Raw genomic sequence first — 14,605 nt, 5'->3', positions numbered from 1 at the left:
TCGTATGTCAGTCTTCTGCCTGCAAAGCCGAATGTTGAGCATCCAAGACCTGCTTCCAATACCAGCCACTTTCAGCAGCTGAGCTCTCCTGGAAGAAAACCAGAGCACGCCTACCTGATAATAAGAACAACATTTACATAGTGCTTTTGATTTTAAAACTTTATTAAGCATCAAAGGCAGAGCTGTGCTTGACCCTTGGAGGCATTTACAAGGATCTCTCTTCCTTGCAAATACTGGAGCGCGGGGTACAAGTGGATGGGAGCCGTAACCTCCGCCGAGCGCGCAGTCACAGCACGGTGCGTGAGAGAAGGCAGCACTGACAACAGAGACAGTAAATGGTAAGAGCAGAGGTACCCGAGCGTGCTGGTTCAGCTGCGTGCAGCATCCACGGCGCTCCTGGCGTTATCGCGCTTGAGTCAGCCGGGTTGTTACAAAGCCCCGCGTGGGATGCCGTGGTTATCTGTACGCTACAGGTTCGAGCAGCTTAATTAGGTTGGTCTGGGGTAGGAGGAGATTGGCAAAAACCTCTGCCGCACGTACAGTTATGCTGAGAAACTAGTTTTTCCCAGTACAGCGTTGCTTTGATAGGTTTTGTTACTGGGATGAGTTGCATGCAGTGTTTTGCTGATGTTGGTATTGATAGACATGTGTTGTTAACGGCTCCTAAACCCCAGAGTTCTTTGATGTCCTTTCTTAACAACGGAAAAAATGAGGCACAGAAATTTCACGGTGACACAACTGCGGTGAGTTTGTCAGTGATTGTACTGAGATTTGGGATGTTTTCATTCCTGCTGCTGTACCCAGGCAGCCACAAAAGGCATCTCAGTGGTGTCAGCCATCTGGCTGCATTCACTTTGCGAGGGCTGGGGCAGGGGAGGGAAGGGGAAATGCTGAGATAGAAACTTTGGAGAGCCCAGAAGGTGCTGGAGGCTTCAGCTTGCTTCAATTAGTGGAAGTCAGCGTGTGCCTCCTTCCTCGCTGTCTACCTTTGATCTTTCTTAAAGGTGTAAGGCTAGAAACAGATTTAATCGCAATACAAAATACCTGAGAAATGCAGTCTGTAGCTTTTATGATTCTTCTCCAAAAAGGGCCTTGGAGACTTTAGCTTTTCTTTTCTTCTGGCCTCGCAGATAGACATGTTCCTATAACCCTGCTGTTCTAACACTCATACCAGCAACACCCTTGCTGCCAGCATCTGGCGTTTCCTGACACAGAGCCCGTGCCCGAGCATCGCTGGCTCCAAGGGCTTCGCTCTTACTGCCGCTGTTCTCCCTGCAGGCTGGCGGTGAAGGGTGGCCCTGGGCAGCGTCCCCCCCAGGCAGCAGGGCACACACCCTTACCCCCTCAGTTGGCCTGATGTGCAGCGTTCTTGTCTGCCCATCTGCTTTTCTTCCTCCTCTTCTTCTTGCTTTTTAATGTGACAAAGGGCTCACATGTGAACCTTCCGTGGCCTTCCTGCTGGTCCCTGTTTCCCTCACCAGGAGCTGGGGCTCTTTGTGAAGCCTGGGGGCAGGGTGGGACTTGGGAGCAGAAGGGTGTGTTTGTCTGCTGCAGCATCCTCGCCAGGGCCATGCAGTTGGGAAGGCTCATCCTGTGCTTGGAGGGAGCAAAGCAGCAGGAGTCCCTCTCCAAAGAGCAGCCAACGAGATGCCCGTTGCTGTTACCCTTGTTCAGAAGACTTTTTAGCCCATCAAGCTACTGAGAGCAAATGTGAACTGTGTTTTACCCTAATTCAGCCAAATAAAGACCAAACCAAAAGGTTTTGTAAGAATTGGTCTTTGAACTCTCCTAACATGCAGCCTGTGCTGGTGGTCACAGCCATCCAGTTCTCTCCGCCTGTTTCTGTTCTCCCCGATGCCATTTTTACATCAGTGCCCTTCAGCGACGTCAGTGGAGCAGTTCCAGATTTACACCAGCTGTTTGGCAAAGCCCTCGTGTTTGAAAAGTCATGAGTCAGGCTCCAGGAAAATAACGTGATTTTTCTTCAAAATCATTATTTCAAACAGGATATGTTTTTCTAATCCGCCTTCCAGTGTTTCTGCTGATGAGTACCTTTCAAGCTCTTTTAATTGTATTCACAAGATCTGGGAGATTACATTTGTCAGTGGGAGCTACAACTCTCGGAAAGCACAGGACCCCAAGAAGTGGAGCTCTGAAGTGGGAACTTTGTAGGGGACTCTTGTAGCTGTTCATCTGGGCAGCACCGACAGAGAGGGCTGGTCTGTGGCACAGGCCCTGCGAGCCTCCGTGTATGTAAGATATCATATCAGCGCAATCAATCAGCACAATTATAATCAGCATAGTCACGGATATATACTAGGCATCGATATTTCTTATTAAAGTCCCAAGTGCTGTCTGCGCTGCATCTCGGTAAGAGCAGAGCGCTATCGATCCAGCACCTTGTTGACTCCTTTTGTCCACGTCTGTAGGCAGAGTACAGAACTTCCTACCTTGGGTGCGTTTGGTTCCAGCTTGAATCCTGCTAACAGGAAGGTGGCCAGGTGTTGAGGCTCAGCGTGGACTAGTGTTTGATACTGGTGGCTGGGTTAGTTAAACTGCTCGGCAGGAAAGCCCATGTATGTATGTATGTATGTGTGTGTGCACTTGCACAGATCTGAGCGGTGCGTCCTCGTATGCGCGTAGGAAGCCAGCCAGCTCCTCCAGTGATTATGGTTTTGTCTTTCTGTTGCCCATGCCTGTGCCTTTTATCATTTATTTGGAAAGTTAATGAAAACAAGCTTGGTACAAGGAAAAGCATCCAGCAGAGCAGCCATCAGTGCTGCAGGAGTTTCGCCTTGCCTGCTTATAATTAATGCCTCTTCCAGCGGAGAGAGCCTTCATGCGGCAACGCCGGCCCCGTGCGCATCAGCTGCTGAGCAGTGGCTGGGAGGGAAGGCAGCCCTGGGGGGAGGCCAGCCTGCCTTACCTTGCACCAAGGAAAGCATGGAAAACATCACTTTAAAAAAATGCTTTCCAAAAATGAGTATTTCTGCTTCACCTTCACTCAGCACGGCCAGCCAGCGCTCAGCATGGTGCTGGGTATGCTCTGGGGATGTTTTGAAGGATTTGGAGTGGATTAGAAGCCCAATGTGGTGTGCTTGTAGACAAAGGCCACCTGTGTTGCTCAAAAAGCAGTGAGCAAGAGGGAAAGGCACTTGGCTGCATGGCCTCCGCTACGCAGAGTATTGCTGGGTCTGTGACTTTGCTTTCTCAAGGCCCATTTTTTATTCTTGCAGCTCTGCCGTCGGGACTCCTTGATAACAATGCACCATCTTGGTTAATGGTCTCAGCTTTTTTGTTTTTCTTTCTGCAGATTATCAAATGAGTTGGTTAAAACCTTAAGTAAAGGATGCCGCTGATGGGCCTCTATTAAGAGTTGCACTGCTGGGAGGGGCACCTACAGAACCATAGGTACACATATGTCTGCTTTCAAGAACAAACCATTTCTAGGAGGAGCTAGATTTAGCAGTGAGTGATGTAACCTGGGCTGAGGTTCAGGGGGAAGTGAGGCTGATGTGAGCCCGTGCCAGAGGGCACCTCAGTCCCAGCCTCAGCTGGCTGCTGGTGTTCCCCCCCAGCCCCACACGGGGCTCTGTGCAGCCGGCCCATCCCCTGGCTCCCGTGACACAGAGTCTGGGTGTCAGAGATGGAAGAAGGTTTTTTTTCTCTAATCAGCCAGTCTTACATTTCAATCAAAGAGTTTTAAATTTACGCACATAAATAATTCATGCACTTATTATGCTACACATTGGGAATGCAGAATGCACATTAACTTGTCCTTGTCCCACTCTAACAGATCTGCAAGTGTGATCAGTCCCGTTTTATTACGGGAAAATGATAGCAAAGGTGATATCCTGGTGCATTAAAATTGACAGCAGAATTCTTACAGACTCCGGCGCAGATAGATTTTTCACTCTAGTTCTGGTGAAATGACTGTGCCACGCAGAGGACATTCCAGTAGTTCTGTAGCACAGATGGACTGAGGGTGGCATTGCCCTGGTGCTCGTGGGAGTTAATAACCAACGTGGGATTTGGGTGCAGCTCACCTGCAACGCCATCCACAAAGCACGGGGCAGTGCCTCCTCCTGTCTGGAAGGCAGAGGGCAAGTTTCTATGCTGTGAAATACATTCGTGTTATTTACCAAGGGATAAAATCAAATGATAAGCTTGATTGTCTCCATTTAAAAATATTTATATAGATCTGTGTCAAGTTCCTGAAATAGTATTTTCTACCATAACATGAGTAAGGCTTTGGCCTGGGGGAAAGTGCTGTCCTTCCAGCTGCTGCTCAGTTTTGTGCTGTTCATTTGCTGTTCATTGTTCTGCTTCATTTTCTTGGATTTTTTTCGCGGCTAGGTCTTGACTTGTTATTTTTTTACTTTGAGGAGCTTCCATTTCCTTTTAAATACTGTCATCCAGCATTGTATGTAAAGCCTGTATTGCAGTAGATGTCTAAAGCAGGCTCCAAATCTCTGAGAACAGTGGGCAGTGCTTTCAAGTGCCATAGAGCCGAACTTTTCCATGTGGTCTGTCTGCCTGCAGCTGATTTCCTCTTCTTTGAAAGTTCAAATAAAAAAAGATTTGGCTCCCTCAGAAAACGTGATAGGGGAGAATATATGGTTTTGGTCATGGTATAAGCACTCGCGAGTAATTCACTGAGAAACTTGCCCACCTCCATGCTTTAGAGTGAGGATGTGAAATCTGGCAGGGGCTGAGCCTCGGGTAAGACAGATGCCTTTTGCTATCTCTATAAAAGTTGCATCAAATGGAGCCAAGCTAAACGCTCCTGGAAGTATCAGTTTGCGCATTCCCAGGGTTTCAGAAGAGCAGAGTCCTCGTGCTTGCGCTGGTAGGCTTCTGAAAGGGAAGTACTGTTTCCTAAGTAGATTGCTAGGTCTTCTAAGTGAGCAGTTTCCCAAAAGGCAGTCCCATGAGGACATGCCTTCCTCCAGGAATACAGTGAACACTCAGTACTGCTTAGCAGTCAAGATCATAAGAAACCCCAGGTCTGCTCAAAGGGCATCTGATAAGATCTGTGAGAAAACACCCATTGCTCTGGAACGCTGTGTAAATCTGTCTGCACTTGCCGTTCACACTTTTAATTGAAAACAGAAAGGGGGGGGGGGATCGTTTGAGCAGATTAGCTAATTGATTGATGGATTATTTACAAGGAATCAAAATTAGAGGGACAGTGATATCTTTTCGGTGAGGCGTCAGGGCAAATTATGTTAAGGTCCGGTTAGCCATGCGCGCGGTTTGACGTGTGCAGCACAACTGGTCGTACTGGTGCTCGGACCGTGCATTGCAGTTGTTCCTAACGTGCTCTGGGAGAATGTGGAGTGCCTTTCTCAAAACCACAAAAGCAAAGCAACAGTGAGTAAAGAGTGCAATACTCAACTCTGGCAGAGCTTGAGTAGCTCGTGGATGCCAGCAAAGGTCTCAGTGCGCTGTGACCACGGTTTCACCAAAGGTACCGAGGCCAAATCCCTCTCCTGCTTATTCTGGGCCAGAGACAGGCACATAAAGAATGTGTGTTAATGTGCACCATATTCTCAGCCATCTGTTGACCCCATCTGACTCGCTCTGCCTGTGCCGGTGGGGCTGCTCTCCGGGGAGAGCCGGCGCGGGTCAGGAGGGCACCCCAGCCTTGTTGCGGGCTGCCGAGCGGCGGTACCATCTGTAAAGCTTTCTTCCTCCGCTTCTGTTCCAAATCTGCCGTACTCAGGGCGGTGGGCAAGTATGTCGAGATAATTAGTTTATCCTGAGAAAGCAAGCCCTGCCCCCGGGTCGGCAGCCCCATCCCGGCTGGAGCAGAGCCGCTGCAGGGAGGGACCTGCGAGTTCTTTCTGGTTGTGCTGCTTGCTGACAGCCCGGCAGGCCCATGGGGATAGGCTGGCCAGAAGTGATTTCTTGCAATGAATGGTGTGGTTTGTGCCAAGTGTTGGGTTTTTTTTGATATTCAAGGCCTGCCAGTAAGATCCGCGGTGCTCTTGTCTGGGGTGGCTTAGCCTGCCCTGAGGGTATTTTGAAATTTAAGCACCTTTTTTAGCAGCAAAGGCAATGTCTCTAATGCTTCCCATGGCAGCGTTCGCTCCCGGGTGACTGTCACAGTCTTGGCGAGCAAAGACGAAGGATCAAGCACAGGATCTGCCGTGGTTTGGTGTCCCTGTAGCAGAATTGTTTTGCTCGGAGCTCACTGTTCCATGTTACCCTCTGCTTTCACGGTACTATTTCAGTTAATGCCATCCAGGGGACACATGAGCCCCATGTAAAGCGTCATCGATGGTTGAGAGTGGTTTTGAGAGTCTGTTATGTACTTATAAAAAACTGTGTCAATACATAGTCAGGCTTTTAAAGTGGTGTTTATAGCACCATAATGAGCCTGTATCTAGGTCTTGAATCAGAACAGGGTGTGGGCCCTTTACAATGGGAATACAATAATGTGTATTAAATAGCATTAAGAAGTTACTGCCTGTACGCAGCAGCCAATTTTCCAGCGTTAATACCTGAGAACAACAAAGAGTGCACAGGGCCAGGGGCAGCCCCTCCGCACAGCCCCAGCAGCACCGCCACTGCCCACACCCCTGGGGAGCAGCCGGGGGTTAGGGACCCGCTGGGAAAGCGTGCCTCTGGGTGCCCGGGGAGCCTGTAAAGCAACAACAGGAATGCCCCGGGCAGGGGAAAAATCTGTTTGCTCTGAGCTCTGGCCCTCTCATTTGCATGCAACATATGTCCTCTTCGTTTGCATGTCAAAATAACCCTGCCCCAATTGCCAGGAGCAAAAAGATTAGATCTGGGGAGGAGGCTCGCACCAGGACAACTTTAAGCACAACAATGAAATTCTAAAAGAGTAAAGATAATTAAAAACAAGAGATGAAAGCTAGCTCAGTCAGCTCATTTGACACAGCCAAGTATCTCCCAATAATTCAAGAAACTGCTCCGAATCCAGAGCTGTCCATCATCCATCCTGTTTTCCCCTGCCAGAACGTTTTGGCATTTTAAAATTAAAATTGTTGTGCTTGTCCTGCTGACTCACATGTTGTGCGTCTCTCTTCTGTCCAGATTTGGGATGAAGTCTTGGCCCCGTGCTGTAAGCCAGTGTTGTGCGGGAGGTCAGAGCAGTTAATCAAAACGGATCATTCTAGCTTTATAGCATAGAAGTCAGCTAAGTCGTTGGCAAAATTCCTGCTGATGCCTATAAAGGCAGAATTCAAACTGTATAACCCCAGGACTTCCAAAAGGCCGGCTGTATGATTATCTCTCCCAGTTCAGTTCTTCTGTTTGTAAGTCCAGAGCCACTCTGCTGATTTGCTATCCCATTTTCTGCATGCATTCTATGGATTTTAAGTGTTGAGCTTTATTAATTATAAGAGCAGAGCCTTATTTTTCAGGAACAAAATGTGTTTTGATGTTGGTTTTTTTTGTAATGAAAATGAATAGCTTGAAGATACCCCTTAGCCATGTGTTATCTTTTTCATCCTGAATTTTCTTTTACCTTTACAATAAAGGGAATTTATTTTTAATGGGATCGAGGGGAAAAATTCTAGGATCACCTCACGCCCTGTTTTTGCCTGCAGCTGAAATCTCAAATCTGCACTGTAAGCCCTTAAGACAAGTGAGGAGGAAAAGATCATTAATAAACTTAAAACGAGCAGGACTGGTTCGAAGACTCACCGTAAAAACATTATCTGTAAAGGCAACGAGTCAGTTTCACCGGCTTAGCAGGGATAATCGATAAAAATAAAAAGCACTTCAGGGCCAAAACAAGGGCAGAAGCCCAAAGCGTGGCTCGAGGGTGCACCGCTGCACCATGGGGCAGCCCCAGGCACCGCAGCTGCTGGCTGGCCCCGGGATCTCGGCATTGCCATGGCTGCAGGCAGCCCCATGCAGGTACCCAGAGCCGTGCCCAGAGCTGTGCCCAGAGCTTTCCTTTGGTGAGATGAGGCCTCGCTGAGGATCCAATGCCCGGTATCTCTGTGCCTTCTCTCTGGGTTGGGAACTCTCCGTGGGGCAGAGGGAGAGAGCTCGCTAAGTTATGCAAACGCTATTGTGTGAGGCTTGTGTAAGGGCTGAATCGTTTCAGCCTTTGGGCTAAATCATTGGATTGGATGGAAACCATTTAAGATGAAGCTATTTTTTTTTTTCCTTGAACCAGTTTATTCCCTGACCACATTTAAGTAGCTTGAATGTTTTGCTTGGTGGAGTGTGTGACTGTGGGGGGTGGAGAGCAAGGGAAAGGGAATTGGGACTCATTTTTGTGGATATCCCAAAATAACCCAAACGAAGACAACTCAACCTGAAATGTAAGAATTCCCAGAGGCTGCTTGGTCACAGGATATATTTCCACATTGTATTAGAGCAATTCCCTGAACTGGAGAGGACCGAGGCAGCGCTGGCTGGCTGTAGTTTTACTGCCCGGTTGTTTATTAGCAATCCTGCTGTGCAAAAGCATTGAAGAAATGGAAGTTATTCAGAGGCGACTCTGAGCCAGACTTGATTGTTAGCAGCTTTGGGGATTTGGCTATTAGCTGGTGCATTCTGTGGTAATGGAATATTGTAAAAATGTTTATATAAAGAAAGTGCAAATGTCAAGGCAGTGTGTGTATATGTGAGTACCTCTCGTACAGTAATAGTTCTTAGAAACAAAATTTACCAGAAGTGTAATGGGACAAAAAGTTGGTCTGGCACATTTGCTAGTTTTTTAATTTGCTTTGCTGTCGAACGGCGTCCTTTACCCTGCACTGCACAGCAGGCCCAGATGGCAGAGTTCGGAAGCCCAGAACGGGCTGACCTGGCTGCTGATGCTCAGGGTTCTCTTTGTTACTGCCGTGAGCTGTGCAGGGTTGTGCCCTGACACTGCGTCAGTGCTTCTTGGGTGAACTGGTGTTTTAGGTCGGGCGGTAGGAGACAAATTGGAGCTTTCAACACCCACTAAAGAGACAGAGGTAGTTCTGTCCCTGGTTTTGTCAGCTGTTTGCTCAGCCATTTCCAGTCACAGGGATAGGACACATCAGAGTTTGGGGGCTGAGAATGACTGCACTGTGAACTTGGGGTGCACAGCCGCCTGCAGAGCTCTGCCGCCCTGCCAGCACTGCCCTGCCCAAGCCCACGCCTGGTAGCTGTGGCTGCATTGCTTGCACTGGAGGTTATCTACCAGCCTGCAGGATTACAAGAGCAATATATCTCCTAATGAAAATGTTGATTCTGGAGTACAGCTATGGGGTCATTTACATTATTATGCACGTAATCTCCACCATCATCTCTTTCCAAGCAGGGGGTCTAGAATGACCTTTTAAGGTCCCCTTTCGTACTGTATTTCTATGATTCTGTAAAGTCCTTGCTGAAAACAAATAAACGTTATCAACATTCCCATAAATTATTCATTTCTGAAATCCACTGGTCATTATAAGATGATTGGCATAAGTAATAATCTGTGTTAGGGATGTGAAGGGAAGCGAAATGATGAAAAGCCTCCTTGATGTACTGCTGCTGTTTGTCATCTTCTGGGGGAGAAAGTGGGGCCGGCAGAGCTCACCATGCCCTCGGAAGACCGGGCTGACCCCCTGCTCCCCCCGCTGCCTCTGGGGCCGGGGCAGGTCCTCGGGCACGGGCTGAGGCACGGCTGGGAGCTGCCCCTCGGCTGCTGCCGTCCCCAGACTGCCCCGACGTGGAGACCGCATTCATCCAAGCTGTCAGTAGACACCAGCCAACTGTATTCCTCTCGGGCCTGCTTGCCTCTCTTTGGCCCATAAATGGGTTTTAAATGGGCTAGTTAGCTGTGTTTTGATCTTTGCTCTCCTCTGTGGATAGGTCCGAGTGCTATCCTCACAGCTATGAATGCGTATCCCTCTGAACTCGGTGCTGGTGGCCGTGATGCTGCTTGGAACCTCAGGTTAACTCAACCAAATGTTGCTGGTGGGCTCCGATACCTACAATTAGCTCACTTAAAATGATGCCTCCGGCGCTAAGACACTTACAATTAGGACCAGAAGTTAGGCAGTTAATCTGTAAAGCTCAATAAAGCCCCCTGTTTCATCCCAGGGTTGTCAGAAAATTCGTTCCACATCTGTACAGAAAAAAGCGAGGTGTAAACTGCCAAGAACCATTTTAATGATGGCTGGAGAAAAAAGCAGCCAGATGGCAGGCTCTGCTGTGGCTGCGGTTGGTATTTAACTGCTTTTTTATTGGAAAAATATGGGGTGAAAAATTGTGTGGGACTCATTAGGCAGCCTGCTGCGATTCTGATCAGCTTGCCAATCTGTTCAGCGTGGCAAAGATCCAAACAGCCATAAATTTTTAGCAGCGGCTTATAATCTATGACTTGGAGCTTGTTAAACCTTCTCTACTCCCCCCACTTCTGTACATGGCTTGGTTTGGGGTTTTTTCCTTTTTTTCTTCTTTTTTTTTTTTTTTAAATGAAAGCTGCAGGGCTCAAGCTGTGCTGAAAAAAAAGAAGGGGGGGGGAGAATAAATTCTCTCACAAAAAGCTGCAGTGAATGGCACGTCACTGCTCCTTCTCAAAGTAAGACTCTGGAACACGAGCTTAGTTTTCCCGGTCCTGCTGCATGTGAACTAAAAAATTGGGGTGCAGCAACATCTGGAGCAAGAGAGCACATGGTGTTGTCTTCCCGTTGGCACAGAAGAGCAGTGGAAATCTTCCCCTTCCTCATCTGTCATCTTCAGAGGAGCGGGGCTGGCGCAGGGAGGGCTGCTCGTGCTCCGCAGCACTCACCTTTGTGCTGAAGCAGTCCCAAAGTCAGGGATATGCAGATGTTGGGGTTTCATAGTGAGGGATATGCAGATGTTGGGGTTTCATAGTGAGGGATATGCAGATGTTGGGGTTTCATAGTGAGGGATATGCAGATGTTGGGGTTTCATAGCTTGGAGCCGAGTGCTCGGCCCTCAGTGCTGGTGCCCAGAGGGCCAGCTGCTGGCAGGGTCCCATTTTCCGTTGTGGCGGTGTCTGGATTCTGAAGGGCTCACAAAGGATCCTAAGAGGGAACTTAAAGCTTCCTTTTTCTGCGTATTTGCATATTACAGAAATCAATTTCAGACAAAGGAAAAAGAGGTTTTCAAGGCTGCTGTGACATGTTTCCAAGTAACATACACAGAACTATTGATCTGACCACTTTTACGGAGATGGAAAATAAGCAGCCAGCACTCCTTCGCGGGAGTATAAATATTGGGTTTGAAAGATTTATGGAAAGCAGGGGCCAACAGCCATATATATGGTCTTTCGCATATGTGCTGTTAAAAGTACTATGGTATTTCTCAGAAATTGCCCCAAGTAGTGAAGTAAAATTATAAGCTATGGAGTTTTGATTCTTAACTGAAGCATTCCTATATAGCAACATTTTATAATGGCACTGCTGAACTTGCTCGTGCATTTATGGGCGTGCATGCGCGCTGTATATATGCTGTCGGTTCAAGGTTATTTCAAGGAGGTGTTTGAAACAGAGCAGTGATCCTGTTTCAAACGTGTGTGTGCCGATAGATTTGCGTGCACGATTGCAGTAGGGCTGCATGCAGGTTGGATGGCTGTCACAATCCCGAATCTTTCTGCACAGTCAAGGCGAAGGTGCCGACTCCTGCAGAAAATGAAAGGGACTGGAGGTGCTTGGCTGTGATTTTATGTGCAATTTTGAATCTAGCAGGTACATTGTAAAGAAATTACAGCATCCATATAAGCCAGTTTTCAGTGATTTAGGTTTATTCTTATTTGAACTAGCTTTTCCAACAGCATGTCCCTTCTCGTTACATTTTCGGACAATGTCAGAGCAGAAGGAGAGAGGGAAGAGTTAGCAGAGCTCTTTGCAAATGCTGGTCAGTTTGTTTTAATGTCTCCCTGGCTGACTCCAGGCAGGCTCCTTCAGCCAAGGGCACCAAACTCAGAGCCCACGTGGGAGACGTGTCCTGGCCGTGCCCAAGCCATCTCCGTGTCCCTGCCCGCATCCCCTCTCCTGTCCAGCGCTGCAGCATCGCTAGCCAGTAGCTGATCTCTTCGGGCTCTTAGCTTTGTATGGAGCACACGTGTGAACTGGGAAGATAAAAGGTTGTTTCTTTCCTCTCTCAGAATCCACTGTAAGGAACAGTATGAAAAAGCCTAGGGGGGTTGTCTCCTGTTTTCTTTAAATATAATACAATCGGGAAGTCTCTGTGTTGTGGGAAGGGGATAAGCGAGCAGATACCGGTAACAAAATCCAGGAGTGCAGTGATCTGCCTCAAGTCTTCCTCCTGCTTTGTTCTGCCAGTGCGAATATTTGTGTACTAATGCTCAAAGAAAAACAGACTGTTTTCTTCCCAAAGTAATAATTTAGGATACGCGGAGGCCACACTTTACCCACGTTGGCTTGCCCGTGTTTAGAGCTGTTTTTCTTCTCCTAATACAGAACTTAGCGTTTGGGGTTGGCGCTGGGCAGCGTGGTTTTTTTTCTGGACATTTCTGCCACTTGGAGTGGGCTTTCTTTAAACAGAAAGTTGAATCGCGCCTCTGTCCTCCCAGCTGGAGTCAGACTCTGCAAAGACAGCCAATTTTTCTTCACTTCCAGGAAACGGGCTGATCCCTTCCCCTCCCCGCCTCGAAATACATCCATCCGTAGCACGGCTCCTTCCTGGAGCAATCCCCTCAGCACAGCATTGCCTGGAGGTGCACGGAGGGCTCTGTTCATGAGAGAAAAACAAATCCTGACTTTGTTGTGAAGGAAAAATTAACCTGTGCAGTTGCTTCAGAGATTTGGCAGTAGGAGCCACCCTACCGCAAAGACAGTGCGCAAATTGAAAGACTGCTGGCTGTATTCAGTTAGTTAGCCTTCCTTCTTACTGCTCTGAAGCAGATACTGTGATTGGGTGAGGAAAAAGGGAGAAGCAGAGGGGCACACTGACATGGGCCTTCCTCCCTTTGGAGGTTCCCTGGAAACCAGAATTGCCAGCATTTGTGACTCCTGCACTTCTCACTGCGAAAAACTTTCTCCTTTTGGAGAAAGTGAGCAAACTGGAATGGGACAGGATCTTCCCACACACCTCTGATCTCAGCTCCATCTCCAGGAAAGGCCAGCTGGGGTCTGTGAGGTGAATAGCTGAGGCTGGGGCTGACGCTCAGTCTCCCTTCTCGTAGCCACCAAGCAGGCATCCATAGGAGGGAGGGGCTGAGCTCAGTGTGGTCAGGAGCGCAGAGGGAAGGACCAAGCCCCACGCCAGCTCTCGAACCACGCATGTTCCCGTGGCACCATGGCAGGCCGGGTGCCGTGCTGGCCGCACACTGCTGCCCGCTGGCAGGGCACAGCGCAGGGCTCCATCCAGGCACTCACCTCCCAGCAGCATCCTCGGGGCAAGGACCTCGCCGTACAGACCAACGGGGGATTTGGCAGTAATTGGTTTATTTAAAGTGCAGCGTGGAGACCAGCTGGCTCTTATCTACTCGGTAGCGTTTCTTTCTGTGCATCACCAACGTACAGAAAATGTTTGCCTTGCTTTAAATGCCTTGTTTCTATACACAGCAGCTTTGTGGGGGCTGCAGGCCCTGAAGCGCTGCTGGCACCGGCAGCCCCCTCCCCACACCACCTGTACCAGAGCAGCCTCACTTGACAAGATGCTCTTTTAAATAAATAAAGACCCCTCCCAGCTGATGGCGGCCCTTTACCCACTAATAACACTCCAGTCCCTTTGGCTCTCCAGAATGTCCCTTAAGAGAGGATTCTGCACTAAGTGACTCTAAGCAGTGTGCCCGCAGCCAGCCCACGGGGCCACCACCACGAGGCCCATCAGTCACCTACAGCAGGACCTGCCCCGCTGTCTCCCAGACCTCCAAGCTTCCAGGGGAAGATCTAATTTTTCAATAAAGATAATTCAATTAGGAGGCTCTAATTAGGGAGCTGAAGCCGATTTCCCCACCCCAGCCCTTCCTGGAGCTGTCAGCCTCTGCGCAGAAGCGTCGATGCCCCCCGCTCTGTCTCCTCGCTCCGCTTTCATTTATTTTTTTTCATTCCTAATCATCCTGGTGGAAGAAGGCAGGAAAGGGGGAAGGATGATGAAGGGAGAACAGGGACATTAAAAAAAAAAGAAAAAACTAAAAAAAACACAGCGTGTTGTGTCATTAAAAAGTGCCTTGTATTACCCGGGAGCTCCTCCATCTGCTTTCGGTGGGCATCCCAGGAGGACTTGGCGATTATGAAGGAATTCTCGGAGGCCATTACTGGGACGAGGAAAAAAGGCTTGCTGCAGACAGCTTAATGGACTAATTTGTAACTGTGAGAGCAGGAGAAATGAGTTGTTGGCCACGTTTTAATTTGACAGCGAGTGGCAGAACGAATGCGAAATGTGATGAGTGAGCAGGCGCGCTCGTTTTCGCAGTGCACTTCGCGAGGGCCCCTCGGCTTCCCCAGGGGGACTGTCACTGTTATTTCTGCCTTCCCCACGCGAGCGGGGCCGGCGGGGGCAAAGCAGCGGGGAGGTGCCGGGCTGAGGGCAGCAGGAGGAGGAGAGGCGTGATGGAGCAAACAGGGCTCAGGAGCCAGCTTTGTGCCAGCGCTAGGAAGATGGGAGGGGACGGGCTCAGGAGATTAGCAGTGTGCCTTAACTGTTCGCATGAAGAAGGAGGAAAATGCTT

At 48.9% G+C, this 14,605-nt stretch overlaps 1 protein-coding gene across 23 annotated transcripts in view; it reads left to right on the top strand.

Moving 5' to 3' along the window:
* FBRSL1 (fibrosin like 1) overlaps window positions 1-14,605 on the top strand; it is a 431,679-nt gene that overhangs the window by 295,988 nt on the left and 121,086 nt on the right. Inside the window, exon 1 of one of the 23 annotated variants that reach the window (XM_021412379.1) lies at window positions 320-338. The exons of the other annotated variants lie outside the window; for them this stretch is intronic. Within the exon in view, the coding sequence (XP_021268054.1) occupies window positions 336-338 (3 nt within the window). The 5' untranslated portion in view covers window positions 320-335. Of the gene's footprint in view, window positions 1-319; window positions 339-14,605 lie in introns of those variants that run through there. 23 annotated transcript variants of the gene reach the window in all.

The sequence above is a fragment of the Numida meleagris genome, chromosome 14 (genome assembly GCF_002078875.1).
Source record: "Numida meleagris isolate 19003 breed g44 Domestic line chromosome 14, NumMel1.0, whole genome shotgun sequence".
NCBI classification, from domain to species: Eukaryota; Metazoa; Chordata; class Aves; order Galliformes; family Numididae; genus Numida; species Numida meleagris.
This window is presented reverse-complemented; position numbering and strand designations above follow the sequence as displayed.